The sequence below is a fragment of the Centruroides vittatus genome, unplaced genomic scaffold, assembly GCF_030686945.1.
Source record: "Centruroides vittatus isolate TY-2023 unplaced genomic scaffold, ASM3068694v2 contig_986, whole genome shotgun sequence".
NCBI classification, from domain to species: Eukaryota; Metazoa; Arthropoda; class Arachnida; order Scorpiones; family Buthidae; genus Centruroides; species Centruroides vittatus.
The window spans coordinates 684,196-700,192 of NW_027122655.1; the positions used below are offsets into that span (position 1 = coordinate 684,196).

Below are 15,997 nucleotides of genomic sequence, written 5' to 3' on the forward strand. Positions count from 1 at the left end.
TTTAAATGTTTGAGGTATTTGCAGCAACTCTAAACCTATCCCATGTTGAAATTTTTATTCGTTGTGTGTGGCTGCCATGTTGAATTTTTGTTGATGTTAACCACTCTACAGTGATTGACAGATTATCCATCAAGGGCGATCACATGACACTGGAGAATGACGTCTATATCCACAAAATTTTTTGCGGATATCGCCAAAAACTAGCGAAAAATTACTGCGAAAAAATATTTACATAAAAAAGGAATTATGTGACAATAAAAACAGATTTTTCTTTACTAGACATAACTCTTTTAAAAAACTTTTGAAATGGAAACGAGAAAAATGTCTGGGAAAATTTTTAAAAAGTTTCCCACATTTATTCTCCACTATATCGTGGTAGCTCCATATCTGACTAACCCACTGTAGAAAGGTTAAGCCTAACGAAATTTTTTTTTTTAAATAATAATCATGGCTACTGTATCGTTAAAATTTATTTTTTTTTATTTTGTATGAACAAAATAAATATATTGAAAAAATATAAAAACAAAAAACATTATTATAATTATCTACTATAAGAATAGATATATATATTATATCAATGGTGCGGTTTTCTTTATATTGCTTTAAAAATCAATTCTTTAAATATTTCTTCAAAAAAATTGATGAGACTTCATAGGTTAAATCTGAAGATGTTAACCGATGTTTTTTTTGTCTGGACTGCATTTCATCAGAGACAAAACTTCTGAGTGTTATCTTTGTTATTCTTTATTCACTATGCATTTTGGGTGCAAGATTTTTTTGTGTAACTTGCATCCCTCATCAGGTGTTACATTTCTACAAATTGGTATAAATACAATTATTACAGTGATTATTACAATAAAATTACAAGTTTACAAATTACAACTACAGTGGACTTTTGTTATAGTGCTGCTTGCTATACCACGCACTCAGTTATAGTGCGGGCGATGTTTGCAACGTGATAAGTTCAAACACATATATACAGGTCCATGCGGCGTTAGTGAGTAGCGCATTTTATTGTTACTGTGTATTCAGTAATTGTGTATGTATTGAGTTCCTGCATGTATTTTGAATAGTGTTTAATTATTGTATGCATGATGAGTAAAAGAAAAGACAAGCTACAGTATGTATATAGTACATATTAAGATGTATAACTATGTTATGTGAATTTTAATAAAACACTTAATAAATAAATTGGGTTTTTTATTAAAATACATAATATGTATGTAGTTGATGGGAGGTTTCAGTATATAGTTCAAATCATTCTGAGTAAATTTATTGTGTTGCCACCATGCTGCTTGGTATAACACGGTTCACCTTATAACGCGGGTGTTGTTTTCCGTCCAACATGCGCGTTATATCGGGGGTTCACTATATTATTACAACTTTCATTATTTGGATATATTTACACAATAGTGAAGTAACCTGTTTTATGTTTAGACATACAGCTATGTGGTGTTGATGCTGTATCCCCTAAGGCATTTCTGACTGTTTCTGTTTGCTTGCTCTTTAGCCTCTCACATTTCCTCCCATACATTGTCAATCTCCATGCCATTATTTAAGTTTATGGTTTTGTTTTTATTAACAATTGCAAAGTGTTCTTTGAATTTACGTAGATAACTGTCTTTTTCTTTGTGGATTATTTTTACACTTTTTCCATTGATTGTGCATCCAAATGTCTAGTATCAAAAATGTTCTGATACAGAGACAAATATATTCGGGGTTTCCAAAGCAGGTCAAGTGAGGTCAACACAAAAATATTCAGGAACAATGCAGGACAGGTTAAAGGAAATTGTATCAATAACAAAGAATTCATATCCATTTCTTCAGTATGGTAATCAATTTGTACAAAACCATTAGAATATTTCACATGATTCCTATATATTTTTGTGTAATTTTATTTTTATTTATACATCATTAATCACTTTTGTAATCCTTTTATGTAATTTTAAAGTTGTGTGATATTTATTTTATCAGATAAAAGTTTAAGATCACTCTTTTGGCATTAATAATGTTTTGACAAGTAAACTCAAAAACTAATAATATAATTTATATATTAATAGTTTATAATACGTGGTTATTTAATCAATTTAGTTTTTGTTATTTATATAATTCTATCTACATAAATGTACAGTTGGGAGATATCTATTTTAAAAGCTTCTGATGTCAAAACATGAAAGTTGTACCAAACTTTTATTTTGTTATAGATGTTTGATTTGTTAAATGTTAAAACCTGACACAGGCCCCTAAATGTGACTGAAAATGTTCATATGTTAAAATGTTGTTGCTGGAAAAAGTGTGTATGGTGGGATTTTTATTATACATAAGTTCCAGCTTACATATTGGAAGAGTTCTTATTGGAAAATTTGGTGGCTAAATTAAGGCCTGAATTTATTATAATTATCTATTTTAAAGACATTTATTGAATTAAATGTTACCATAAATGATTACATTGTTTAATATTCTTTTCAGAACTGCAGAAATTGCTATAAAAATCAGAAACTGTGGTCCTGATGCGTATAAAACTGAACTCTATGGATCTTCAATAGTTGTTGAAAGAAGGATAACATCAGATGGTTCTAGTTCTTATAAATTAAAAAATGAAATGGGTAATGTTTGTGATTTAAAAGAATAAAGTTATTTATATTTAGATTAATAAAAATAATTTTACAATGCATACTTTCTAATTGTAAAAAATTTATGCATAAAGTTGTTAATCTCAATACAACTTCTTTTGATTTTGATTAGTTAATTATAAATTCTTGCTACATTCTTGATTTTGATAGTTAGAATAAAGCATTACAATATTTTATTTTAGGATTGATTTATATAAGTACCAAAACCAAATACAGCAATATTCCAATAACATGATGTGTTAATAATTAACCAACTAATGGCTGAATTAATTGGGCAGAAATTATCCTACAACTATTAAATTAGAAATGATAAGAACAACTAGAGGTAGACATTTGGCACCATCTCTTAACTAAAGAAGAAATTATAATTTTAATTTTCAATTTAGAATTATAGAATAGTTTGGAAGAACTGGTCAGTGCACCACGCAGTAAGTGGAGGCTGTAAGTTTGACTCCCACTCTGGGCCAATTCTTTTCTTCTAGACTATTCTAAAATTCTAAATTGAAAATTAAAATTATGGTTTCTTCTTTAGTTAAGAGATGGTGCCTAATGTCTACCTCTAGTTGTTCTTATCATTTCTAATTTAATATTTGTAGGATAATTCCTTCCATAAATTTCTTATGAATAACAAAATTTTGCCAAGATAATGGCTTAGAATTCTCTAAAAATTAGAAAGCAAGTACAGTAAAACCTCTCAAGATGACCAACTTTTTTTTGGAACAGAATATTTATTCCATTTGACTTATTTTTAATCCTACCTGAGTTGATCACCTCTTTAATTTGGCTGTTGGTTGGTTAAAACTAAATATATGAAGAAAGAGAAGTATAATAGCTATAAAAATAATTAACAAGTTAATTTAAAAACTGATTAAACTGAGATATACAAAAATATTTTGAAAGACTATTTAAGAATGTTTTTTGAAAATATTGATAATAGAAAAATAATGTTTTAAGAATCTTTCTATAACTATATAGACATATAGTAATCAAAATTAAAGTAAACTTTTAGTATAACTTTTATTAGATTAAATAGTACATACATTTACAGAAGACCATTTTCAAAATAAGCACACTTACAGCTACACACACTTCTGTCAACATTTGTACCATTTAATAAGACAGTTTTGCAGTCCATTCTGCATTAACTATTTTTTTGAGTGCAATCATCACATCATTTTACATCTACCTATTTGAATTTGCTTTTCTTCAATACAGCTTTTATTTTTGTGACAATGTGAAAGTCTGCAGAAGTGACTTTTGATGAACAAGGAAACTGGACATATAGTTAACTGGTGTTTTGCCAAATACAGTTGGTGATTGATTAAGCTGCTTGAGCCTTCTTGATTATACAGTATCTTTCTTAGATAAGATTGAACTGCAGCCTACTGTAGACCTGTTTGAGCCATACTGCTTAGCAACATCAGACATCTTCTGACCACACCTTTGCTATTATACCCTCACCTTTCAAAAATAAAAACTGATGCAAAACTCAACAAGTGCCCAAACGACAGTCTTGTGAATACTATAAAAGAATTGTTTCTGTCAGAAAAATGAAGGGCTGGAATTACAAGGGAGAGTTTCAAAGTTTGGATGAATACTATCCAATCAGTATATACTGGTTTGAGCATGAATGTTGAGGTTCTCCCACACTCTGAAAAGTTTCAAATTGTTGCCTGAAGACAAGAGAAGACTAATTGGTATTCATTACTTTTCATTGCTTCTTCTTGTGTTTGTTCTGTGAGGTGTTTGTTGTCCGTACATAAAAATCTTTCACAAAAGTGTTCGTTATTCGATTTGTTTATTACTCGAACTGTTCGTTAACTGATCACCCACTGTATTTACTAACTAGTAGAGCATGCTTTACTGTAGCATTGTCATGATGGAGAGCCTAGCATTTTACTTGCTAGAGATGAGGTAGTTTTCATCTTACTGTGTCACAGAGGCAACTGAGAATACCAATATAGAATTTGAGTGTCAACCATACAGACTGCTATGATGTAGACGCTACACTGAGTGGTCACATAGAAAGCTATGCTGTGGTTGTTTTCCACCAATCTTTTTGAGATGGTGATGTTTATAGTGTACTGTAGGACGGATTTTTCTGATGATGATATTTTATTTTTACCATTTCTCAAAGAAAAAAAATGGGTTCAAAAATTGAATGAAGAGCAATCTGAATACATGAATTTCATTATTTGATGCATGATTTTTATAAACACAAAGCTAAATTTGAAGAATATGAAAAAGGCACTTTGCCCATAAAGATTTTTCTTCCTCAGGTTGTGACAGGAGGACAGGAAGTGAAGATTTATTGATTTTTCCAAATTGTGAATGTTTTATATATCAAAGAATATGATTGAAGTTGTTTCAGTTTGACCATATTCCTCAGAGGATACATTCCATAAATTCAAATATTTTTATATTTCAAACTACATGCATACAATAATAAAATAAACAAATTATATAAAAGCAGGAGTATAGCCACTTTTTTGAACTCCTAAACATAAGTCAGGCCTCGGAGTCGCTCACTTTTCTCACTTGTACTCACTTTTCTGAAGTATCCTCACTTTTCTCACTTTTCAGGTCATTTTCTCACTTTTCTCACTTTTTTGGTCATTTTCACGTGCTTAATTAAGATGTGGGGCAAACCAAAAATAATTTTAAAGCCAAACGAATTGCCGAATTATCGGACTATCAGAATAGAATTTTTTAGAAGAAAATACGCGGCCCTGAGCAGACTCAAAATTGCAACTGCCCGCTCAGTGTCGTTAGGTTATAGAAAACAAAAATTTATTTAACGTATTTAAAAAAATCTTTTATGCACTTAAAAAACCCCTCTCATTACAAATTCAGAAGCCAGTGTTGAGTAAAGTTATGTACTCATGCCATATTTTCATTATTTGCCAAAATCTACCTTATCCGAATTGCATTTCCTTCTACAGAGTTTAAAAATAAGTATTCTAAGCATCCCTGCAGTTTTGGCTGTTTTCTAAGAAAATCACTAAAGTCCTTTTGCAGGGGAAAGCACATTACGCAGAGGGATTAATCTCTCAAGCTGACAACACTGCTGCCGCTTTTAAATTCAAAATATATAATTATTAAAATTAACACGAGATAGTAGCGTAACCTCCTACCACTAAAAAAGATTTCGTTTCTGACCATTTAGTTATCCTGGTTATAGCCCAATAATTTGGCAGATTATTTGGTTTTAATTAACAATCGGGTTATGGAGTTGTCGTTTACAAAAATATTTTTTTACTTGATTTATCTTTAAATAATTTCATAAACTTGAGTTTAATAAAATTACTTTAATGATTTCATAGCATATTGTTAACGTTAAATCACATCTACATCTTCCCATAAATGTATGTTTAAATTGACTACAAGTATAATTATTCCATATAGTAAATGTTATTTTCATAAAATGTGTGATTACTTTGCTTGTGAAATATCCATTTTTTAATCTTCTCTTATGCCGATTATAATTGTGCATTAATTGAGAGACTAAAAAAGTAAACGAAAATGTAAATTCATATTTACATATAAAATTTACCAAATAAATTAAAATATTCGAAGTGTTGTAAAAAGTACAACATGTAATTGCTTGTGAGAAAGATTTTCACACGCTTCCCAAAGGTTAACAACTTTGCAACGATGTTGGTTTTTATTCATCTGCAGGAAAAAGTTCCTTTTTATTTATGAAATCATTAATAAAATATTATTTTACTTATATTATTTGGAGTATATTTATTTCAGATTTATTATTTTATTTGGAAATCAATATTTACACATCTCGAAGCATTAAAAAATAAACAGTTTCTGATAATGATAAATATCCGAGAATAGCCAAATTAGTGAAATCAGCATCGAAAATCCCGTTCCCATGAATGAGAGGATCAATTTTATGCCGGGCACTTTCTCCTGATAGAGCATCAGTGTTGGAAAGAATGCTTAATTCACTTTTGATTGTTAAGGAGGGACTAAACATGTATGACCAAAGCCCACACCTTGTACCTATTGCAAAGGACGACTGAAATTAGCTTCCTCGGTGCATAGAAATTATCAAGAACGATTGGAAAATGAAAAGAAGTTAAAAGAATAAGAGAAACGGAAAAAAGAGCACAGAAATGTTTTGAAGAACAACAAAAGAAAGCTGTTCGTAACATGAAGATTATGGAACGGCAACTGAGTTTAAACCAGAAAAATGTAGAAGAAAATGAAATACATGCGACAGTCTAAGTTTTGTTAGAAGCAGCAAACAAAAAAACTGGAGAAGGCTATTAACAGCAAGAACATGAATGAAGTACAAGCAGCACGTGTGATGCTTATTAGTGTTAAGTGTTCAAAAGCAAGAGGAAGCGAAATAGAAGGAAGTTGATAACATGCAGAATAATCTTAATAAAAGAACATCATCTTTCATGACTGATTATTTACAGAAGCCAAAGACTTTTCAAGTATTCATGGTTTACTGGAAATACAGAAGCCACTGGTTATCGGGAAACAGAAAAAAAAACGCGATATAACCGAGTAATAAAAATTCTGGGCTTTTACTAAACAGATTATACATGCTATGGAATCTCTGTTCTTTCATCAGCAAGTGTTTCTGATATAAAATAAGCTTAGTTTTTCAATCCTGAATTTTATTCGTAGGTTATATCGAATTAATTGACGTTTACGTAAACATCGAAACCATGAACGCCCATTTAGCATTGTTTCTTTAACAATGACATTGAAAGACAAATACTGTCGATATAAAAACATCAATTGCGATTTTATTATACAGTACTATATAAATCGCTTATTAGAAATTCGTGTAGTTTATATTTTTCAATAAAAATTATAAATGCTGTAATTGAAAATTTAAAAAAAATGAATATTGAATATATAATAGAACATCAAAACTTATAAAATTACAGAGTAAAAATTCTCTAAAAAGCAAAATGAAGTTACTACTGTATAAAAATTTTAGAAGTTTTCGTTCAGAATTAGAGAGATCTTTTCCTTACACGTTATGCGGTGAATTCGAAATTTCACACCTTTATGTGAATTGACGCAATACCGTTAATTCACATAAATGTATGAAATTTCGAATTCACAGAAACTTGTAAATGAGGAGACTGTACTTAAAACTAATAAATAAACAACTTTTATATCAAAAGGAAACAAATGACAATCGATCTATCCACCTGTTCTGCATATTTAGCTCTTTCTCGTATTTCGTTGCAAATAGAAATTCAGTGGTAATTGGTAATTTAAAATTAATTGACTCAAATGCTTTTAAAATTTAGGGGACCAAAAAAACGCGATATAACGAGTGGCTACTATATTACAGTATATACAGAAATTTTTAAAATGTGTTTAACCATAACAGAATAAAAAGAAATAACAATTTTTACTGCTGTTTTGCTGAGTTTTCCTTCTGTGTTTTCACTTTGTTTTGTCACTATTGCACTCACTTTTTATTCACTTTTTCTGTATTTCAACTCACTTTTCTCACTTTTTCAAAGGGGAAATAGCACTCCGAGGCCTGTAAGTACAACGAAAAAAGAAAATGAAAAAATGAGAAAAAACAAACTATTACTATTTTCACAGTTTGTCAGATAGGCAAGTAGGATGCATAGCCTTTTATACAGTTAGCAACATATGTATCAGGTTATCAAAACAGTTTGTGTAACTTTTGAGGTTAAAATTAAAATGTACATAAAAAGTGAATGATGATATTTTTTATTCAATAAAGTAAGTGCTATCACAATCTATAATCTTTACTCAATGAGATAGAACTTTGTAAATGCCATTATAAAAAGTCTCAATCTTTAGAAGCAAAGAAATCCTTCAACTCTGTTTTCAGTACTGCCCAGTTTCAAAATTATTGTTGCATGTGATTGTCCAGCACCGAATGATAGTCTGATGGTGATGTGTATGGTGAATATGGAGAATGGGTTAGAATTTCCAACTGAGATTGTTGATTTTTTCTTAGATCACTTGCACTGTGAGGTACATTGTTCATACATTGTTCTGAAGGAACACAATTCCTTTGTCATTAACAAGTGTGGGCTATTTTTGGAACAGTGCATTTTGAACCCATTGTAGTTGTGCTGAGTAGACATCTGCAGTGATCATTTGGCCAGAGAAAAGATCATAATGAATGATTCCATCTGAAGTTCACCATAACAAAGTTTTCTGTTGATTGATGTTGGGCTTTGTAGTATACAATAGATTCACTGAAAGATAACCAATGTTAGGAATGTTTGCTGTTATATGTAAATCATTTTTTATTACACATCAACTGGTCCAAAGATAGCTCATTATTTTTACTAGGACATTGTGTGACTTCATATTGCAAGAGAATTGAGGCAGAGGTGAAAAGAAACAAGCAATCCTCACACTTGTTAGGTACAGAAGAAGCAATCCTTGCATCTGGCAATTGCAGCCAGGCAAACTTTGCACTTACCCCCAAAAGGACTATCCTTATGTCTGCTGGCCACAACAGAGGCAATCTTTATAGCTGCTGTTCAGTGGAGATGTCAGGTATGGAGAGACAATCTTTGCCCTTGTCAACACAGAGATGATCCAATATGAACAAGAAACAAACAAAACAAGAACAAAGCACTTGCCACTGATTGCTTTGTTCTTGTTTTGTTCATTTTTTTCACCTATTTTCTTTTAGGCATACACAATGCTGCTTTTATTTTTGACTCCTAAATTCTGTTAGGTGCACACAGATGTATCAGGGAGCATGGGCATTGTCACCTTGACCCTACTGTATATGGAAAATGAAATCATAACCTATTAACTAATACAGGTCCATCTAAATATGAAAAAAACTGATTTTTCACATTTAAATGGACCCTTATACTTTTGGATTCCTCATCTCAATTAATGAAGAATGGCAGTCTTGAGAATGGGAATAAACTCTAATTCTATAAGCCCATAGAAGATATGCTAGTGATCTCAAACATTGCCTGATGAAGTAATACGATTTGTGTGATATCACTTTGTTGCAGGTGCTTGTGCTAGGACTTTTATATCTCAGAAATGAAGCCATGGACCCCATTTTTTTTATTATATTTTTAGATTCTTCATTGCAATTAATGGAAAATGGCAAAGTTTAATCAAAATCTATCAATCAAATTTTGGGAATGAACACAATTCTGTAATATACATAGAAGAGGCTTTGCTAATGCTCTGCCTGAATGAAAGCAGTGGATAAACAAATTGTAAATCTCTGAAACTTGTTATCAGCACTGAGTGCATGTGGAACTCATTTGCTCAGCTTCTAATGCTTTTCCAAATGCAAATGAATGATTTCATCACTTACAATGAACCTTTTTGCAAGCTCCTGGCACATTTGTCTTGAATCCAACTCACTGACTACCTTCAGTTCATTGTCATCAATGATGTTTGGTCTTCCCTCACAAGGTGCATCTTCAATAGTCTGATCTCCTGATGCAAATTTTCTTAACCATTTTGGGCTGTGTTCTCTCCAAATATTCCACATATCTTGCAAGCTGCTTATGTTGCATTCCCCAGTTTAAATTCATAGAGTTACCACTCTTGAATAACTCAGTGGGAGTAGTCATCTTCACTTTTTACAGTTTCGTGAACTGTCTTTCACATTTTAATGTCACCTGATTCAATGTTACATGCTATTGGTTGTGTATTGATGCCTGGGCATAACCTCAACTGTGTCCATGTAATTTCTGTTAGAATAACAACATTGAAAAACCACACACACTTTTTTTGGTCACCTGATAATATAAACATATATCACATGTATTTTCTTAGCATAAGGTTGCCGTTGAGAGTTCTTGGTTATCAATAAAGAACCTTGCTTCATTAACATTGTACAAGGAATTTTTGGTATAAAAAAAATGCCATAAGTCTTTTAAATGTTAATATATAGTTTAGCTTATTACTTATCCAAGATGGCGACGGGGAAATTTTTCTACCCTACAATCTAGACGGCGGCAGGGATTTTTCCCCCGCCCGTATATTGCACGCGGCGACCGCGAAATTTTTTCTTTCTACCGTACATTTAAACGGCGACGTGAAGGTTATTTCTACCCGACGGTCTATATTAAGAATACTAAAAAACACACGAACGAAAAAACAAGAGCACTTACTTTGTTACTGAGCCTTTCCTCTTTTTCTTCGTTTCCCGTCGACTGAACTTGATTCTCCGGCATGAGAAGAGGATCTCTTTTGCGCTTTTCTTTTAACAATGTTCTCGTTTTTTTCCACCTTTTTCTTCTTGGCAATAGGTGCGGGAGCGGCCGGAATGGTCTCCGGTTCTTTCCAACTAGGTACTTTTCCGCGACCGGGAAATATCATTCTGACGTGTTTGATAAAGGTGTGGAATTTTTCGCCGGGATTTTTTAACGTCCAATTGTGATACTTCTTATACATGAATGCGTACATATACGAATCCGACAAATCTTCTGTGTAATGTTTCGGCAAATTCTTCTTGTTTTTTAAGTGACCCCACAATCTTTCGATATTCTGAGTATGAACGCCTGTAATCGGGTTGACAAAATTTTCAGAGTGGTTTACTGTTTTATGAGAAATTTCTATACCTTCTAAATCGTCGATGTGGTTATATCCCTTCCATTCGTCTGTGAACACTGAGCTGCCGGAGTTAACGTATTTCGAAATGATCCAATTGAGAGTTATTTCAGATCTGTCATTAACCTGGCATATAAAACAAGTCTTGTCCTCCCGGCACAAACCTCCGACGACCCATTTAGTGCTTTTCATCTTTCTTCCTTTCTCGTATTTTCGTTTACATATCACTGTTTCGTCTATTTCCACTGTTTTGCCGACGCCTCCTATTTTAAACGATGTCAGATTGTGTAAGGACACTAACATAACGAAACGTACGTGGTTAGCCCAGTCTATTCCTGCCTTTTTAGAAACGCCCGAGGAAATTGCCGAATTACTCGTCGTGCACTCTAAACCAATATAGTGCCATATGAATGCCAACAGATTGGCCCACGAAACATTGCCGCATTTCCCTTTGAACGTTCCATCGAAAGCCGAACTATTCCGCCTGCATTTTCGGCAACGCATCGCGCAAGAATTCCGGTCGCTGCGATAAATCAATTTGCATGTTTGGCCGCATTCCTCGCAAACTTCCTCGGCGTGTTGGAGGCCTAATTTCACGGCGAATTTCAGTCCGCCATCAATTCTTTCGTCTAATCCCAACTCGGAATACTCCGCTTCGATTAACTGATAAAAACGTCGTCCAGTACACTGTTTCCAAAATCCGTCCGATTCTAAATCACAATCCGCCATGACTCGGTTGCGAAATATCTAATCCAAAAATCACAGAAAACGCTTAGCCTACTTTTCAATATAAACAACTTTTCCAACAGCCTAAATTCGCAAATAAAATTAAGAACATTACAAATTACCTCGTAATACAAAAATTCCAAAAGTAAGAAAAAACCAACGAAATCTCTCGGCACGACAAGACGCCCACTCATACTCGGAGGAAAAATTTGCATAATTCCGATAACACGCAATTCGAAGAATCAAAGCGCCCTCTACGGATATCTTCAGTTGATGACGAAATCATGACGTAATCCCGGTCGCAATCTCGAACGGAGAGTGAAAAAATTTCCCCACCGCGGTCCAGAATTTCCCCGTCGGCCTCTAGAATTTCCCCGCCGCCATCTTGGCTACCATAGGTAACATTAACCGTCTTTTAAATGTTAATATATAGTTTAGCTATTACTTAAATTATAAATTAACTAGTCCTGTTTATTTCTTGGCATTAGTCAGATTAGATACTGATAATGAACTACAAGAGTAATTATTATATCTTCAATACAATTTCAAACAACAAAACGTAATTTTCATCTAGGTTATTGAATTGTTTATATATATTACGTAATATGGACATTTGAGGAACATCTATAAAAAGAAAATTTTGTTGAATACATGTTATTTATTCTTACAATAGTTAATTTGCTTTACTTTTCAGGTTGTTATATATAACAGAGATGAAATACAAAAAAAATGTGGTGATTTTTCAGTATGTATGGATGTTCATGTGTGAAAGAGAGAGGATTTTGTTCATCCACTTTTGAAGCTTTAATAACTCCTGGCTTTCTGTCAAAAATTTCTGAAAATTTGCAGTAAGATTTGTGTATTTAGGGACATTGATGCTATTAAATTTTGGTGGTTAAAGGTTGCATGGGTGGTGAGATAGAGTGGATAGTGTGTTGTATTTCAAGTGGTGTCAAACTTAACCCCGATTTTACTTGTTATTAGCATTTACAGTTTTTCTTTTCTATATATAAAATTCATCTCTTTCCTCAAAATTAAGCTTTTTGCCATTTTATAATAAATAATAAGTATTTTAATAACATTATCATAATAGATGGCACCACACACAACTTTTTTGCCAGGAAAGTTATGCAACTCATTACTAGATTTTTTAAATATAATTTAAAACATTCTAACATAAGACTGCTTATCCCAGAGTTTGGTTAATTGAAGTGCTAAGTTGACAGATTTTGTGCTCATGCTTAACTTGAAATTTTGGCAAAGTTTTATTATTTACGTACTATTGTGATATATATTTGGATATCGGAATTTAAGAAGAACCCGATGATGTCACGATTATGAAGATTAGAACTCGTTTTTGGGAATGATCTGCGTTAGAAAGGTACTTCTTATACTAACGGCTTTGTAATGGTTCTAACAGTTGCTTGACTGCTTGATGCCATTTTTGAAGTGACGTTGTTATTGCCTACCAACTTAATCTGATATCGACCAATAGGACGGTTACGTCTGGTGTACTGGATTGTTAAACCTCGGAACTTTGTCTTTCCCCATTGGGTTTCCCCGATGGTTTTGGATTGCGTTCAAATGGTTTTACCGTTATCAAAGGCTTTCTGGAACCACGTGGTCAGTCAGTCGTTCAGCATTGTTCTGGCCGCTCGGAGTGAACGGTTCCTCAGCCTGTAATTTCTGGACGCAGTACTTTCCATTACCAAGTCTTCTTCAAGTGTCTATCGCCCTACCTCCCAGTGTTGCTTGTGTCGCGCCGTTCGGCTCAGTGGTAGTTATTGGCTTGTAGTTATTCATCTAAGTAATAATCTCCTCACTTTGTCAGACTTTCTCCTGTGCTGTGACTTCAAACAATGGAAGATAGTTTGAACAACAGCTTTGCTGAAGAAGATCTCACATCTTCAATTAACCAAAACCTGAGCACTATCTTAGGTTCCTTACCTTCGGAAAGCAATATTGCTGTTCGTGTGGTCGATCGTTTACGTGTTCGGGATGTGGCAGTCAGATGCACGCCGCTGCTAACCAAATTTTTGGCATGGTCTTGGTGCTCAGGGAGCCACTCAAAGAAGTCACTAATTCCACCAAAGCTTCCAATATGTGCCTCTACTCAGAGGTTGTCAAGAAAAATCCCTGTCCATTGAGTGCCACAACAAAATTTATTACTGTAAATACAGTAGAGACTCGTAAATCAGAATCGCTGGTAATCGGCACGATTTTCAGTCAGACTGTGTCGTGCTGAATCGAATGTTTTTGATACTAAATTTACTTCTAAAGTATAATTTTCATGTTTTTATATTCTTCAATATATTTATTTTGTTTGTACAAAATGCAGAAATAATTTTTAATGATGCGATAACCTCGATTATTATTATAAAAATTTTCATTAGGTTTAAAATCGACGAAAATTCAACACAAAGCGACACGCATCAGAGAAAAATTCAACACGAAGTGACACGCAACGGAGAAAAATTTGAACATTGGACAGGTTAATATATTTTTTCGTACCTAATCTGTAATCGGAACAAATCTCTAATCTGAACAACCCCAGTCCCCAATTGATTCCGATTTTCGGTTCACTACTGTACAGCTAAACTCGAGGGGAAAGAAAACCCCAAGAAAAAGGGACATAACTGTGTTCTCTTACCCATTACTGGCCTGAACGAACTCCCTCCGATCCCAGAAGAAACAATGAACTTAGTTCAGGATCATATAAACCCGTGGCAATTAGGAATAAAAGTTAACCAGATCAGGCCTTCTCCCAAGCAGGGACCTCAATATTCAAGTCCATAGTGAGGAGGACTCAAATACCCTAAAACAAGCTATTCAGACTTACTCCCTATTATCTTGTAAACTTAGGATCTCAATCAGAAACAGAAAGCAATCTAAGGTTATTCTATTCAAGGTTTCTTCGATCATTGAGGACTCAGAACTTCTCGATAATTTATATCTTCAAAACTTTTCTACAAAGCCACCTTAACGAGGAGGTCTATAATCAGGAGGTGCAGATCAGCCATAGCTTCAGCCCAAGAGGTGTTCAACAGGCTAGGCACATGATACTGTCTGTACCTCCAGTAATCAAGAACATGATTATGCAGCATGGGAAACTCTTCGTTGGATGGTGCTCCATACCATTTGACGACTACATCTCGATCATGAGGTGTTTTAAATGCACGGGCTTTGGACATATCTTGCACCACTGCGAGGATAAGCAACGGTGCAGTCAGTATGCCAAACAGCACAAATTTAGGGAGTGCCTGAACTTACAAAAAGATCTGAAGTGTACTAACTGTATACAACACAACAAGACTGTCCCTGATCACAAAAAGTTAAGAACAGACCATAATGCCTTAGACAAAAACTGCCCTATTCTAAAAAAATACAAGACAATACAGGTTAATAGCACCCACTACGAATAAGTCACTTTCCATTCTCGTTTTCATCATGGATAATTCTCCTCCAATTCATAATCTGATCTCCAGTACTGTTAAGGATTATCATCACCTTAAAATTCTACAAATTAACCTTCAGAAATGCAAGACGGCCTCGTCAGCTACTGTCCAGATTATGGTCGAGAGGGACACAGATACTCTCGCCTACCAGGAGCCCTACACCTATGACAACAAGGTAGCCCTCTTAGGCCAGGGTCATCACTTAACTAAGAAAATTGACAATTTTCCCATTAAGACTGGCTTTCTAATAAGGAATAAAAACCTAATCTGTCAACTGGTCTCTCAACACTGTACTGAATACACTACCACTATCAGTGTCAATATGGATTCCACAACCTTTCACATAATCAACACCTACTGCCCACCTTCAGAAAACATCGAGACTCCTCTCCTTATCATCAAGACCATTGTCCAGGCCCTCCCACAGGGCCCTAAGATTGTCTGTGGGGACTTCAATTCCAAATCCCCTATCTAGTTCAGCTCCTTTGAAGACCCTAGGAGTCTGGCTGTGGTTGAACTCGTGACTGAACTTGACTTGCATTCTCTGAATAAGAGTCGGCTTCCTACCTTCTCAAATCACAACGGTGAGAGCTGGATTGATCTCTGTCTGGGGAACAGTCC

General features: G+C 33.8%; 1 protein-coding gene across 1 annotated transcript in view; it reads left to right on the forward strand.

Annotated features, from left to right (window-relative positions):
• Positions 1–15,997, forward strand: part of SMC6 (Structural maintenance of chromosomes 6) — a 143,486-nt gene that overhangs the window by 18,750 nt on the left and 108,739 nt on the right. Inside the window, exon 5 of the mRNA XM_067283419.1 lies at positions 2,470–2,606. Within this exon, the coding sequence (XP_067139520.1) occupies positions 2,470–2,606 (137 nt within the window). The remainder of the gene's footprint in view (positions 1–2,469; positions 2,607–15,997) is intronic.